Below are 15,707 nucleotides of genomic sequence, written 5' to 3'. Positions count from 1 at the left end.
GTACTCAGGGACTATGATTTTCAGATGTAATCGAACATCGTCGACCGGATATTGTCATATTGAATAAGAGAGACAAATACTGTTAGATCACTGATGTAGCCATACCAAATGACATGAATGTTGTGAGTAAAGAGGTTGAAACAATCATCATGTACTCCGAACTGAAAGTGGAAATGGCAAGACTGTATGGAATACGAGAGGGTAATGTAAAAGTGATACCAGTGGTTGGGTTCAATTCCATTGAAACTTCAAGACTTCTTAAGGCAACTGGAAATCCCATGCAAGATTGATGTCTTGCAAACAGCAGCCTTATTGGTTACAGCGAACATCTTAAAGAAAGTATTATCTGTCTGAGCTCCTTGTTGTGACTTGACAGATGACTAAAGAATCCGGTGCATTTATACCTACACTGTGTTACGAAGGAATACTACTACTACTACTACTACTACTACTACTACTACTACTACTACTACTACTACTACTACTACTAATAATAATAAAATAATAATAATAAATGCCCTGGTGCAGTACCAGGCAGTGGTTCTCATTGCTTCTCATCTTAATTGACTGGAAGTGTTATCATGTACATTGTTTTATCTTGGAATAAAAGATGGGCTATAGCAAATATTCTGCTCAATACCATACATTTGCTTGTCACATGTTTGACTATAACTTGTTGAGCATGCTCCTTAGTGGCTGACGATACATGCATCCCTAATCACGAGCAGGTTTAGTGGGGGAGCACCATATCCATGTGTTGAGAAGAATTGTTTGGGGTTTGAATAATTCACCTTTGGAAACATAGGTGTTTCGTTCAACATCCTTAAACATACCTTATTCAGGAACCTTTTGAGGGGGATGGGCTACTCGACCTGAAGAAAATTTTAACTAGGCCCCACCTGCGAGGTCATGCGCTGTTAATCTTGATATGGGATCACCATGTCGCGCACATACGGTTGTGCTGCATGTGCCTGGTGTACACTTATCAGACGGGTAGTCATGATGGATATAGTGGGCTTCGTATATTTTACCTCAGTGTCATTTTGATAGCATACACACCTCTCTCCAATAATAATAATAATAATAATAATAATAATAATAATAATAATAATAATAATAATAATAATAATAATAATAATAATAATAACAACAACAACAACAACAATAATAATAATAATAATAATAATAATATTAATAATAATAATAATAATAATAATAAGTGTTATCATGTACATTGTTTTGTCTTGGTATAAAAGATGGGCTACAGCAAATATTCTGCTCAATACCACAGATTTGCTTGTCAATTGTTTGACCTTAACCAGTTGAGCATGTCCCTTAGTGACTGATGATATGTGCATCTCTGATCACGAGCAGAAGTAGTGGGGGAGCATCATAACCATGTGTTGAAAGGGATTCTTTGGGGTTTGAATAATTCACCTTTGGAAACAGGGGTGTTTCGTTCAACATCCTTAAACAACCCTTATTCAGGGACCTTTTGAGCGGGATGGGCTACTCGACCAGAACAAAATTTTAACTGGGCCCCACCTGCAAGGTCATATGCTGTTTATCTTGATATGAGATCACCATGTCGCGCACATATGGTTGTGATGCATGTGCCTAGTGTACCCTTATCAGACAGGTAGTCATGATGAGTATACTGGGTTTCGTATATTTTACCCCAGTGTCACTTTGATGGCATGACCTGCTCTCTCACTCAATAATAATAATAATAATAATAATAATAATAATAATAATATCCAATTTTTTTCTAATTTTTCATGTGCTTTTTAATAACGCAAAGACAAAAGCACATGAAAAATTAGCTAGCAGATGAGGACAGAAACCTCTGCATGGCAAGTATGTGACCCGTAGCAAACAAGCTGATGTCGACCAGAAACACACGCATCAATGGTTACGTAGCTCAGGGCTAAAAGCAGAGTGTGAAGGTTTTATATTAGCTGCTCAAGACCAAAGCTTATTAACCCGGAACTACCAAACCAATGTGATAAAAAATGGAGCTGACCCAAAATGCCGATTCTGTAACGATGAGATTGAAACTATAGACCACATAATCTCAGGGTGTAGAGTCTTAGCACCTGTTGAATATAAAGCAAGACATGACAGAGTCGGCCAGTATTTACACTGGACAATATGTCGGCATTATAAAATCAAAACCGCTGACAAATGATATAAACATCATCCTGAATCTGTGACTGAGGGAGAAAATGTCTGTGGGACTTCCCCGTACATACCGACAAAACTATAAAAGCTAATAAACCGGATATTATTATAAAAGATCAGACAAAAAAAGTGTGTTTATTAATTGACATTCGTATTCCTTGTGATCACAACATAGCGGCGAAAGAATTTGACAAGATCAGTGAATATAAAGACTTGCTAATAGAAACTGAAAAAAATGTGGCATCTCAAGGCGACTACAGTACCAGTGATTGTAGGACCTCTAGGAATGATAAATAAAAGATACTGAAACCTATTTGAAAATGACACCAGGCTTACCATCCCTACAGGAAGTGCAAAAAGTAGTGTTAACTGAAACGACTCGTACTGAGAAGAGCATTATCACTGTGAAAACAACATCCATTCATGAATTTATTTATTTATTTTTTTAATACATATTTTACCTGTGAATTTGCGTGTGTAATCTGGGAATGCATACAATGAGCTTCTCTGCCCTAGGTGTACGGGAAACACTCGGCAAGAAATGGAAGAAAGTTTGAAGAAAGAAGGGAAAAATATAACAACAACAATAATAATAATAATGATAATAATAATAATAATAATAATAATAATAATAATAATAATAATAATAATATTAATAATAATAATCCTTTCTACTGGAAGCACAAGGCCACACATTTGGGGGAAGGGAATAAGTCGATTATATCGACCCCCAGTGCGTAACTGGTACTTAATTTATCGACCCCGAAAAGATGTAAGGCAAAGTCGACCTCGGCAGAATTTGAACTCAGAACGTAACGGCAGACGAAATACCTATTTCATTACTACCCACAAGGGGCTAAACACAGAGAGGACAAACAAGGACAGACAAACGGATTAAGTCGATTATATCGAGCCCAGTGCATAACTGGTACTTAATTTATCGACCCCGAAAGGATGAAAGGCAAAGTCGACCTCAGCGGAATTTGAACTCAGAACGTAGCGGCAGACGAAATGCCGCTAAGCATTTCGCCCGGTGTGCTAACGAGTCTGTCAGCTCGATGCCTTAATAATAATAATAATAATAATAATAATAATAATAATAATAATAATAATAACAATAATAATGTCTTTTTTTTTAGGAAGTTCAAGCAGTAACAACTGTTTCTATAGAAACGCCGGTGGTAAATGTCACCCTTGACTGTCCTGACGTAGTGGCAACGCACGAAGATTTTGACTGTCTGGCCATTGTTCAAGACGGAACATCACTGACTGTCACCGTTGACATTGGCGAGGGTTGGCAGAGAACCTACCCCATTGCAGGTAAGAAATGGACATTATGTATGTTCTTCCGGATTTAGTTTTCAAATTTCACTCCAATAAAATCCAGATTTTGTTCATTGAAGTTAGACATATACCTGAATGTTTTGCATGAGTGTATGCGTGCATGCGTTGTATGCTTATGAACGCACGTGTTTGTGTTGTGTGCGATCGAGTGTATGTGTGTGCGTGTGTGCGTGCGTGCGTGTATATTTAATATCATTTGGGTAATAACCGTGTAACGTGCTTTCTAAATCTCCTCTTTGTATATCAGCAACCAAAGTAAGTATATGTGGATGTCCTTGTGTTTGTGAAATTTGGATACGTGTCCTCCTACTGTATGAGTTAGAGCTTCTCTTAAATTACCATTATCCAGTCAGCTTCAGTAGAGTAGACATCACTGTACTTAGTAGTCTTACTTGTTATGATATACAGAGCATATATAATGAAAAATTAAGATTATTAGTTCCTACGTACGTCTCACCATTGAAATTACTTGAAACTCAGCTGTGGATGTTCCAGGTGAATTTGGATACCTAACTGCAATGGTTCAGCAGAGGAACGCTTAATTTCGTTCAGTTACAGAGATCTAATATATATACACAAGGTTGGGTATAGCTTTTTCGGATTTTCACTGATGATTTTTCGCAACTTGTATCTCCATGTTACATCATTAGTTTGGTATAACTTGTCCAATCTTTGCTGAATTGTTTATTCTTTATTTTACAGTTTTGATACTGAGTGGGGGAAAATTGCAATTAGAACCATTTTACATTGCCTGTGGAAAAAAGAAAGAAAAAGACTGAGCGAAAAGGCAGCGGAAAAAGAATTAAATGATGTGGAAGACCCAGGAACTGTCAACGAATATGTGGCACAAAACTGGTTTAGACATTTCAAGGAAGCTGACACCAGCTTTGAAGACAAACCTAGGTCAGGGAGACCTGTTGTTGAAGATAATGCCTGACTTGAAATGGTTGAACAACAGCCCAGCACAAACACTCGTACATTGTCAGCAGAACTTGGCCCTTCACAAAGCACCACCAATCCACACCTCCATAAGCTTGGCCTTGTGAATAGATGCTGTCGAGAAGCTCCTCATGAACAGCCCAATGACCATGCTCAACAATGAGTGAACAACTGCCGGAAAATCATGGAGATGCATGTTTTTAGCATCGAATTGTAAATGTGGATGAAAAATGGATCAATTTTTGTAGTCCTAATAAGAATTAATGGCTTCGTTCTGACCAGTCTTTATAATCTGTTGTTAAACAAGAGCGATTTGAGCAGGTCATATTGCGTGTTTGGTGCAATTTCGAGGGATGTTGCATTTGAGCTTGTCGCAGATGGTAATGCTGTGAACGCTAACCTCTATGCTCAACAACTGTGAGTATATGATGTTTTGAAAGCACGGTACCCGGCATTGGTCAATCAAAGACGTTCACTTCAACAGTATGACAATGCCCCAGCGCACATAATGGAATCAAACACGTACATGACTAACTTGAGAGGCTGGAAGTGCTGCCTCACCCTGCTTACAATCCAGACTTTACTCCAACAGATTACCATCTTTTCCGAGACATGGCTCATTTCCTGAAAAGACGGAGGATTGACAATGTATAAAACAGGTGGAGGTACTTTTTGCCTCTAAAGTAGCCAAATTGTATAAACGTGGAATTCAGCCTTCTGGCACAACGATGGCAACAAGAACAGAATGTGAGATGTATCTTGATGAATAAACGCTCCTCATGTATAATTTGTTTCATTAATTAAAACTGGAAATATTAAAAATCGTTTGACTCAGCCTGATATATATATGATATATATATATATACATACATATGTGTGCGTGTGCGTATCTGTATATATATGTGTGTCTGTGTGAATGTGTGTGCGTGCCTGTATAGGAAGTAATTAAGATTCAGTTGAATTAGGTACTTAATTTGACGCACCAAATCAGTCCGGTATTATCCGCATAGCTCGAAGTAAGGTGAATAAAATCAAAGTAAGTAACAGGATGTCACGTAGTAATGCAGTACGACCGTTTCAAGCGGCTCTATTTAACTGAACAATGCAATCATTACATCAATTTAAATACAGTGCTTTCTTCAGCTGCACAAATATGGATTTTCAACAGACAAGATATATTAATATAAATTTTCTTGGATATGTGTGTGTGTGTGTGTGTTGTGCATGTATATGTTTGTCTTTATTTTTTCCACTGCCATCGCTTCACAAGCGGTCTTGGTTATGTCCCCTGTAACGTATCAATTCGGCATATGAGACTGATAGAATAAGTACCAGACTCTAAAAAAATAGGTGTTGGTCTTGATTTGTTTGACTAAACCCTTCGAAGTACTACTGCAATATGGCCACAGTCCAATGCCCGAAACAAACAAAAGATTAAAGACAAAATATACTAGTGGTCGTTGTGTTTGTGTTTTTGATCTTATACTTGATTTCATTCTTTTTCTTTAAAAAAGTCTCCCTTATTTTGTTTCATAAATCAGATGTCGAACAAAGATATGAAAATGACACAAATTCTATTCCTAGCTGGCATCGTTTTTATTTTATTGATATTACTAATATCCCTGGTAACATCACAAATTTCATATCGTTCAGCTTTCTCCATCGTATGCAATTTATATAATGCTCCACACTTTTAGAAACAAACTGTGTAAAAAAGAATTAATTAATATCTTAATCATCCTTAAGGCGGTGACCTGGCGAAATCATTACCGCGCCGGACAAAATGCTTAGCGGCATTTCGTCCGTCTTTACATTCTATGTCCAAATTATCTCGGTCGTCTTTGTCTTTCATTTTTAGGGGGTCGATAAAATAAGTACCAGTTGAGAACTGAAGTTGATTACATCAACTTATCCTATCCCTGGAAAATACTTGCCCTGTGACAAGTTTGAAACTAATATTTTAATCATCCTATTTTTCTTCTTGCAGATGCAACTCGTTTTATTGCTGGTCAAGACCTTGCTGCTTCGTCAACAGTACTCTCAGAACCCACTGCTCTAACCTATTTCAAATTGCTTTCTGATTTCCAGTGGGATGGTGTGTTGGTTGGCTGGGAGCTGAAAGGTTCCATGGCAGGAAACATAAAATTATTGGTAGGTTTTCTTCTACATATTATTTTATGTTTGTGTGTGCATGTACATGCGTGAGTGTGCATGTATATATACATATACACATATATATGTATTTGTATGTACGTATGTATACATACATACAGGCATACATACGTGCATAAATACATACATATATATTACACACACACACCACACACACACACACACACACACACACACACATAAGTATATGAAAAAAGAAAAAGAACGACTTCACTGATAGTTCTAATCAGTTTAATTTATTATAATAAATTTTTTAATAATATAAATTTTAGTTCATAGATCAAGTAAGTTCTTTGTTTTATATATATATGACAGCAGTTTTACATTTGCCAGATTGCTTTTAGCTAGGCCGAAATAATGTCTTCACCACTTGAACCTTATAACCTCTTCTACTTCACCAAAAGCTAGAACAGAGATATCACAGTACCACCAACGAAGCCCGTTGTTCTCCCTATATATATTGTGTTTAAGTTATTATTATTCCTATTATTCTCATTAATTAATGTAACTATACATTTATACACTACATCGTTTAAATCACATTTATTATTAAATTTACACTTAGTTTTATCTCTACATGTACAGTTAATGAGTGTCTTATCTTTATTATTATTGTTATTATTATAAAATTTATTTTTATAAAAATTATTCAGCTGAAATTTGTTAAAAGAAGAAATAATGTTACCTACACTATTAGTGGTAGAATAACCTACTCCAAAATTATTACTAGAGAAAATTTTTCTATATTTACGATTATCATGAACAAATTGTTCAATAATATCTAAAATCTCTTTAATAATGTTCATTTTAACTTGAGCACCATAAGGAACAATTAACCAAATTTTCTTCTTCTTCTTCTTCTTCTTCTTCTTATTATTATTATTATTATTACTATCATTCTTCTTCTTCTTCTTCTCTCTTCTTCTTCTTCTTCTTCGTTCTTCTTCTTATTCTTTTATTATTATTTTCTTCTTCTTCTCTTCTTCTTCTTTCTTCTCTTCTTCTTCTTCTTCTTCTTCTTCTTCTTATTATTTATTATTCTTATTATTATTATTATTATTATTATTATTATTATTAACATTATTATAATTAATCATATTATTATTTAGATTTTAAATTTTATATTTTATATATTTTGTATATTATGTTTATTTTTATGTTTTGGTTTATGTTTTTTCATTGTTTGATTTGCCTAATAGTGGTTTTATCTTTAATCTAATTTATAAATTAATATATAAATTTTGAATGACGCCAATTTTTATTTATGTTAATTTCAAAGGTTCTTAAGCCTCAATGTCCCTCCACGTATTGTTACACTACACGCCAATGTGGGGCTTGCGTTGAAGGAATGGCAGAGATATGTGACTCTAACAAATATTGCATGGCGTCGAATTTGTGTGACAAACAAACTACATCCAGTAGACCAGCACCTCTTGCGACTCTGTCATATGAAGTGATCTCTGCCAAATCAGTTGCTATTACAACTGGGTACAACTACATCAAAGTGGATGAAGTAGTAACGGTAAGACCTTGTTTATTCATGTGATTTGCAATAGACCCAAATTTTAAAAGATAAGACTATTATAAGGTGCAGAGGAATAATGTAAGCGACATTATCTATCGTATAGTATATATATATATATATATATATATATATATATATATATATATGTATGTATGTATGTGTGTACTGGAATGTATGTATATATATATATATTATATATATTATATATATATATATATATATATTCTTCTATCTACTGTTTTATTATTTTATTCCTTATAAACTGTGAATTCCCTTCTAGAACTTTCATAATAGTCACCTTGTTTCTGATGACGGAATACCCTGTGTATAGAGATGCTAACCTATTACTTGGGATATCTCAGAAACAGCTGAAAGATATCTAATAGTAATTAATTAATTAACTAATTAATTAATTAATTACTTCAAATTCACCTTACTCTAATTGAGTATTCTAAATGATAATTGAGATACTCGTCCTGCCTTGGTTTTTATTGTCCTTTTCCCTCTTCCCTAATCCCACCCCCAGCCTGCTCCGTACTTGCCCTTACCACTCCAACAATACCATCTTCACAGGCACCCATCACCGTCCCTATCATATCCCGACTCCTTTACCTGGCCTTCTAACAACGTCATTTACTTGCTCTTTCTGCCCTTCTCTGTACATCAGTCAAACGAGACACCGCTTGGCTGACCGGTTTGCGGAGCACCTCCATAACATTAGACTCGGCAATGAGACCCGGTCTCATATATATATATATATATATATATATATATATATATATATATACCCCACGTCCTTACTCCACATCCGCACCCCAAGCCCACACCCCACCCACAAATCCCCACACCCCAACACCTCCACATCACACCACCCCACACCACTTCGCACACACAAGCACTGACCACTTCCAAGCACCTACACATTACAGACGAATACACACACGTACACATCCATACGTCAAAGTCACCAGCCCCAATCCATAAGCACACACTTACACACTCTCCCATATATACACGAACGCGCATGTTCGTTTTGGGATCACCAGTACTTTATTATCTCTCCTTCCTAGCTCTCCTGTCTAACTACCTTTGTTCAAGCAGTCATCATGACTGACCGCTAATTCCAAAATGTTTTTTTATTCTCTCTGTTTATTTCCTCGTGTTCCTCTCTGTTGAAGAGCGTGGGCTCGACACGTAAAAGACTTTCTCACTTTCCCGAGCATCAAACTAATACACCTGCTTGTTGTTTATACACCTGTCTTCGTCTTTTGTTATCCTATAAATTTCACCTATATATATATATATATATATATATATATATATATATATATATATATATATATATATATATATCTGTATATATATATATATATATATTTAAATTCTCAAACGCAGGATAATGCTAATGATATAGCCTGAACAGAATAAACTACAGCTGGCCGCCAATACTTTTTTGTGCAAAATAGGGAGTTCAGGCTATATTATTAGCATTATCCTGCGTTTGAGAATTTAAAAAAAAAATCACTTCTTCAACTTTCTAAGACATCTCAATGCTTCTAAAGCAAACTTCGTTTGTTTATTTACTTTTATCTTAATTTGAATTTATGTATATGTATGTACACACACACACACACACACACACACACACACACACACACACACACACACACACACACAAATATATATCTATATCTATATTATATTATATCTATATATATAAAAGTGAGGTTGTGTGGTGTCTGTCTCCAACGATTTAGATTCCTAACTACTCCCACATTTTGCGGTGCAGTTTAACCAAAAGCGGGTATCTTATAGTCGTGATTCATATCGAGCCCTTCTGGGTATTAGCGCGCGTCTACGATGAGTGTACGATTTTAGAAAAAATTTACCATCATTTTTTCCCATTTTTAATGAATTTTTTTTTGCTATTATATAAGGGAAGTAACTCTCTAAAAATGTATTATTAAATCTCAGAACGTAAAAAGCTACAGTAACACCCCCCTTTGTGGTTAGCCATATTGAGATGGCTATTATACTTTACATCTCTAAAAATGCTTATATAGTTATTTCCCTTACAAACCCGAGCAACGCCGGGCGATACTGCTAATATATTATATTATATTATATTAGATTATATTATATTATATTATATTCAATGTCTTCGGAGTTAGATGGTCTAAAAGTATCAATCTATTTAGTTTTAGTTTCATCTCTCCAAATTCAGAGTTCATAACATAACGCATTGAATTTTGATAACTATTTCATAATCTTTAAACTACTTCGCTGTATCACGCTAAGATGGACTTGTTTTGAAACGTTTCTAGGATTTTTTTTATCAAGAATGCATTGAAGTGGATTTCTGTTATTTTCTTCGAGTCCACAAAATCTACAGGTTAAAATTTTAATCTAACAATATGTCTATCAGCGACTCTTATTTTTAGTAGTAAGTCGCACCTATCTGTATTTTTTTTAACAGCCCTGTAGATTGCTTGGGCGCTGCTCAGGACGTGAGTCATCGATCCTTCGACTGTTATCCATTCGACCGTCATCAGCTCCGATACTGAATCGAGGAATTCTGTTGCTTTCACAAGCCATAATTTCCCTTATATCAAAACCATAGTTAATGAGATCACGTATTCAAAAACGTATGGTGACTCAATTCTTTGAAACTCTTCGACACAGTATAGCTGAGACACACACTTTTATTTGTAAAGTGTATACATCTTGTTAACAGTTTTAATTATTAGATGCATGCGTTTATAAATAATTTTATTTGTTGAGATGTGCAATGTATAAGTGAACAATTCTTCCGATACTTATCGAAGTTATAAATATAGCAGCATTTGAATTTCAGATTAATTTGTTGTGGTATATTAATTTTGATTGGTAATTACGAAGTTTAAGTTGTACTTGATAAATCTGTGTCAAACTAGCTGTATCAAAATGAATATTGTAGATTAGCTACTGGCATAATAAAGTTATTTTCATAATTGACAAAAATCTTCTGAATATTGTGGATTTACGATATATGCTAAGCAAGCTACAGCTTAGAGCTTTCATTCCACAGAGACGTCATATTAATGAAAAGACATATTTTTCAATTTTTGTAAGACCCTCTGGCGTAACAGCCGCATCAACTCTAAATCCGGTTCTGAACACGGCCATATATTTCAAGTTATGATCAAAACCATTAGAATACAGTTTATTGAACTCCGTGCTCAAAGTTTATTTTATACCATACTGGTACCTAGTTAACTTCCCTGGCTAATACTTTTCCAGGACTTTTTTTTTTCTCGAGCGTACGTAACATTTTAATTACTGACTAGCACATATGACCGTTAATCTTGTCTGCTATAGGTACAAGGCCTGAAATTTTGGAAGAGGGGTAAATCGATTACATCGATCCCAGTGCTCAACGGGTATTTATTTTATCGATCCCGAAAGTATGAAGGGCGAAGTCACCCACAGCGACATTTGAACTCAGAATGTAAAGACAGAAGAAATGACGCTAAGCACATTGTCCGGCGCTGTAACGATTCTGCCTGTTCATCGTCTTAATGATTCTGTTAATAATAACAGCTTCAAATGCTTAGATGTTTCTTCGTATAAGATAAAATCAGACTGTCAGCCAAAGTTGTTGGTTGAACTCTGTTACCATACATTCTTTTCTTTTACTTGTTACAATCATTGGGCTGCAGCCATGCTGGGGCACTGCCTTGAAGAATCCTTTTAGTCGAATGTATCGACCCAAATGTCGGTTACTTTTGCCCAACCGCTAAGTTACGGAGACATAAACACACCAGCAACAGTTGTCAAGCAGTGATGGTGGTGGTAGGGGACAAATACAGACAATAACACACACACACACACACACACACACACACACACACACACACACACACACACACACACACACACACACACACACACACACACATACACACATACACACACACACATGTACGTGGTATGATCAATAAGTATCCGGACTGTTGCGATGGTAACGAAACTAAAGCATGCGGAGTGAAGACGCTTGGCAAAGATTGACTTTGAACTCTACTGTGCATGCGCACTAAGTTTTAGCTTTCTAGCGCACTGCTCAAAAGTGCCACTCAGTGGGATTGAACCCTGAACCATGTGGTTGGAGATCAAGCTTCTCACCACACAGCCGAGCCGCGCCTGCGCAAATATATTTAATTTCCTTTCAGATAAAACCAACTTGACTGTAGTGATAAATATATTTAAGGCTTTTCATAAGTTTTGTTTGCGTCATGAAATTTAAGACTGATAGAAAAGTCTGGTAATGATTTAAGTTTGAGAATGAATTCACATTTTAGTTGCTAGAGGTCTTCTCTTATATGTTGTATCATTTTTACCCAATATAAATTATATCAAAATAGTCTGAAAATTCCTTCTATTATAATACCATTATTCTTTGAACTCATTATTATTAAAACGCTTTCTAAAAGAGAGGCTATGTTGTTTTTATAATCTTCATTGGTTTGTTAATGATTGGAAGTTAGACACTTTCAGAACATTTCTGATTATGATTTTATGGTTAATTTGTGTACTATATTAATACCTATATACATTATTTTCTTCAAGATTAAAGCTGGCTACATCATCGGATTCGAGAAAGAGTCAGGCGAAATTGATGCGACAACATATAACGATACAGATTATTTCATAGCAGGCACCACAAGTGAAGGGACGGCACATACAGTTCAAGATATGACTAAAAGTGGCGGCAGCCATTTATTGAAAGGAATTGCTTCTCGTACATCAGTATTGTCCATAAACCATATTTATACTGAAACCAAGGATGTTGAGATAGAAGTGATAGTGACAGGTAAAGAAAATAGTGAGAACGCTACCAAACTGCTGATGGTACAAGAAGGAATTGACAAAATTATTATCGACTCAAGTGAATTTAAAGCGACACAAGTTGAAGGAACATTCAGTATACTATCGCATAAAGGTAACACAGTAATGAATACACAAGCTCTGTCTTTCGACTATTTGATTAATCAATCATTTTTAAATGCATTCTGGCCCTTAAATGGGTACTACTTTTTTTTTTTTATGTAAGTCTTAGCCCCTGTCCTCCTCCTTAATAGAATGTCAAGTTTGGAAAATTCTACCTTCTTGAGATTATCTCCCCTTCCCAAGTGGAGATTGCATTAATTGCCGTCTGGTAATTATGCTACATCCTCTAGAGGTGAAGAGGACTTTAATAAATCAAGAATTTATGTTGTGTGGTATTTCACATACTTGTTCATAAACTACTAGTTTATTTTTTAGTCATTGTCTTTCTTCTTCTTCTTCTTCTTCTTCTTCTTCTTCTTCTTCTTCTTCTTCTTCTTCTTCTTCTTCTTCTTCTTTTCTCCTCCTTCCTCTACTTCCTCCTCCTCCTTCTTCTTCTTCTTCCTTCTTCTTTTTCTTCTCTTCTTCTTCTTCTTCTTCTTCTTCTTCTTCTTCTTCTTCTTCTTCGTCGTCATCATTTCATTTGCGCACAACAAATTTGACTGTTGGGAAAAAAATCCTAACATCGTGCTGCAACATGTAATCTTAGATGTCAAGAATCCTCCTAAGTATCCTAACTCTGCCTAATAATAATGTTTCCTGGAGCTGCACTAAACTAGGTTTTATGCCAATTTCCTCTATCCATCTGTTCAAATCTTTAGGGATAGTTCTTAATGCACCTATAACTACAAGATACATTTTTACCCGCACTTTGCATAGTCTCAGTAACTCATGGCTAGGTCCTGGTACATGGCTATTTTCTTTTTACCTCTCATATCGATTTTCTCATCATTTTAAACTGCAAAGTCAATTACCAGGCACTTACTATTTTTTTTTTTACTTCTACTACAGTATAGTCAAATTCTAGCTTTCTACATAACCCCCAGTGGATTATTCTCCCTAGATTGCCATGTCTTTTCTGTTTTGTATTCTTTCTGTGCCAGCATACCACATTCACTAACTATATGAGTAACATTTTCTTCCTTTCATTTACATAATCTACATTGGGAATCTACCTGATTTTTGTCTATCTCGGATTTTATCCAGTTATCTTGATGTTGTGCTGCTACTAACAAACTTTTTGGCTCCCTTTTCAGCCTTCCTTTCTGCAACCACAACCATGTCACACTATTACTATTTTCTACTACTTCCTTTGGAAATCTATCATGCAAAGCCTTCTCTTGCCACTCAGATAATCTTGCTTCCTTTTCCTGGTTTTTAACTACATTTGGCTATTTGGTTTCCCCGTCTCCTAATGTTACACTAGCAGCTCTTAATAAAATTTCCTCACTATTACCTACACAGGAGGCTGTCTACTTTAGCTAACACCGCACAGTTTTCTTCTGATATCAAACCTCTACCACCTTCCTAGTTCTTCAGTCTAGGTTTGCTAATTCAGATTTTGTCCAATCAACAAACGTTGCTGAATATCTAAGTAAGGGTACTGCCCAAATATTTACAGCCTTCACCGATTTACAGTTAAAGCTAAATGGTCCGAATACAATACAGGCCATTAAGCTTTAACTTCATTAACTTCCTTACTCTTCTTATGTACTCCTTCTCAATTTTCTCTTTCATCTCTATAGTTAGTACTCTGTCAGATTCTAATATTCCTAGGTATTTATAACTTTTTTCTTCTTTCAGTGATTGAAAAATCTGATAATTAAATGCCATCACTGCTACTACCTGTATCTTTTTATATGACTGATATAGCGCATTTATCTATGCCACATTCCATACCTTTATCTCTGTTGGAGACTGGTGCTGTTACTGTTGTTATCGTTTTCTTCTGGATCAGCCCCGATTGAGCGGATCTGTGATCAAAGGAGTTCCAAACTTGACCATATTCTTTTTGAAGATGGTAGGGAGAAATCTGTCCGGACTGGACATTGTATTGTGTTCTTGAGCAAAAGCATTTTATTTCACATTGTTCCTGTCCAATCAAACTGTAAACGAATAACCATGCAATAGACTGGCATTCTGTTTAGGGGGCATGTTGTGACCGCGGTTAATTATACACCGGTAGTCCCGATGAGTCCTAGGATTCGAAAATTGTAATGTCTTGAGGTTCTGCTGTGACACACTCACTCACGAGTACAAGTTTATCCATATGCACACACATGTGCACAACATGCACACACATATATGCATACATTCTCCAATTCAGGTAACCATAAATCCCAAGAATTGTCCTGCCACTTTGTCAGTGACCGGCTTGAATTCGGTAAAGAAAAAAATGTACTTAAAATAAATCCCAAATAAACCATTTATACATGCGGTTGGATTTCAGTTCTAATACAAATAGCCTTATTGTTTTTCTAAGCAGAGCCTGCAATTCTACGCGACCTTAATCCACCTTGTTATTAAAGAGGGCCTTATCATCTAGGCGCCCTTGTATGATGCAGCTAAATATAATTTATGACGAAGAATCAATTTCTCTTCGATAAAAATGTGAACTGATTTTGAAGAAATGATAGATTTCAGTTTACACATCTACTATAGAAGCATCATTAAATGAAGTAAT

General features: G+C 35.6%; 1 protein-coding gene across 2 annotated transcripts in view; it reads left to right on the top strand.

Moving 5' to 3' along the window:
* The window catches only part of LOC115210642 (polycystin-1-like), a 146,380-nt gene that overhangs the window by 30,862 nt on the left and 99,811 nt on the right, over positions 1 to 15,707 (top strand). For both annotated transcript variants that reach the window (XM_036502002.1, XM_029779292.2), the window contains exons 4-7: positions 3,321 to 3,501; positions 6,452 to 6,615; positions 7,916 to 8,158; positions 12,767 to 13,139. In XM_036502002.1, the coding sequence (XP_036357895.1) occupies positions 3,321 to 3,501; positions 6,452 to 6,615; positions 7,916 to 8,158; positions 12,767 to 13,139 (961 nt within the window). The remainder of the gene's footprint in view (positions 1 to 3,320; positions 3,502 to 6,451; positions 6,616 to 7,915; positions 8,159 to 12,766; positions 13,140 to 15,707) is intronic.

Source organism: Octopus sinensis, linkage group LG4 (assembly GCF_006345805.1).
Source record: "Octopus sinensis linkage group LG4, ASM634580v1, whole genome shotgun sequence".
Taxonomy (NCBI): Eukaryota; Metazoa; Mollusca; class Cephalopoda; order Octopoda; family Octopodidae; genus Octopus; species Octopus sinensis.
This window is presented reverse-complemented; position numbering and strand designations above follow the sequence as displayed.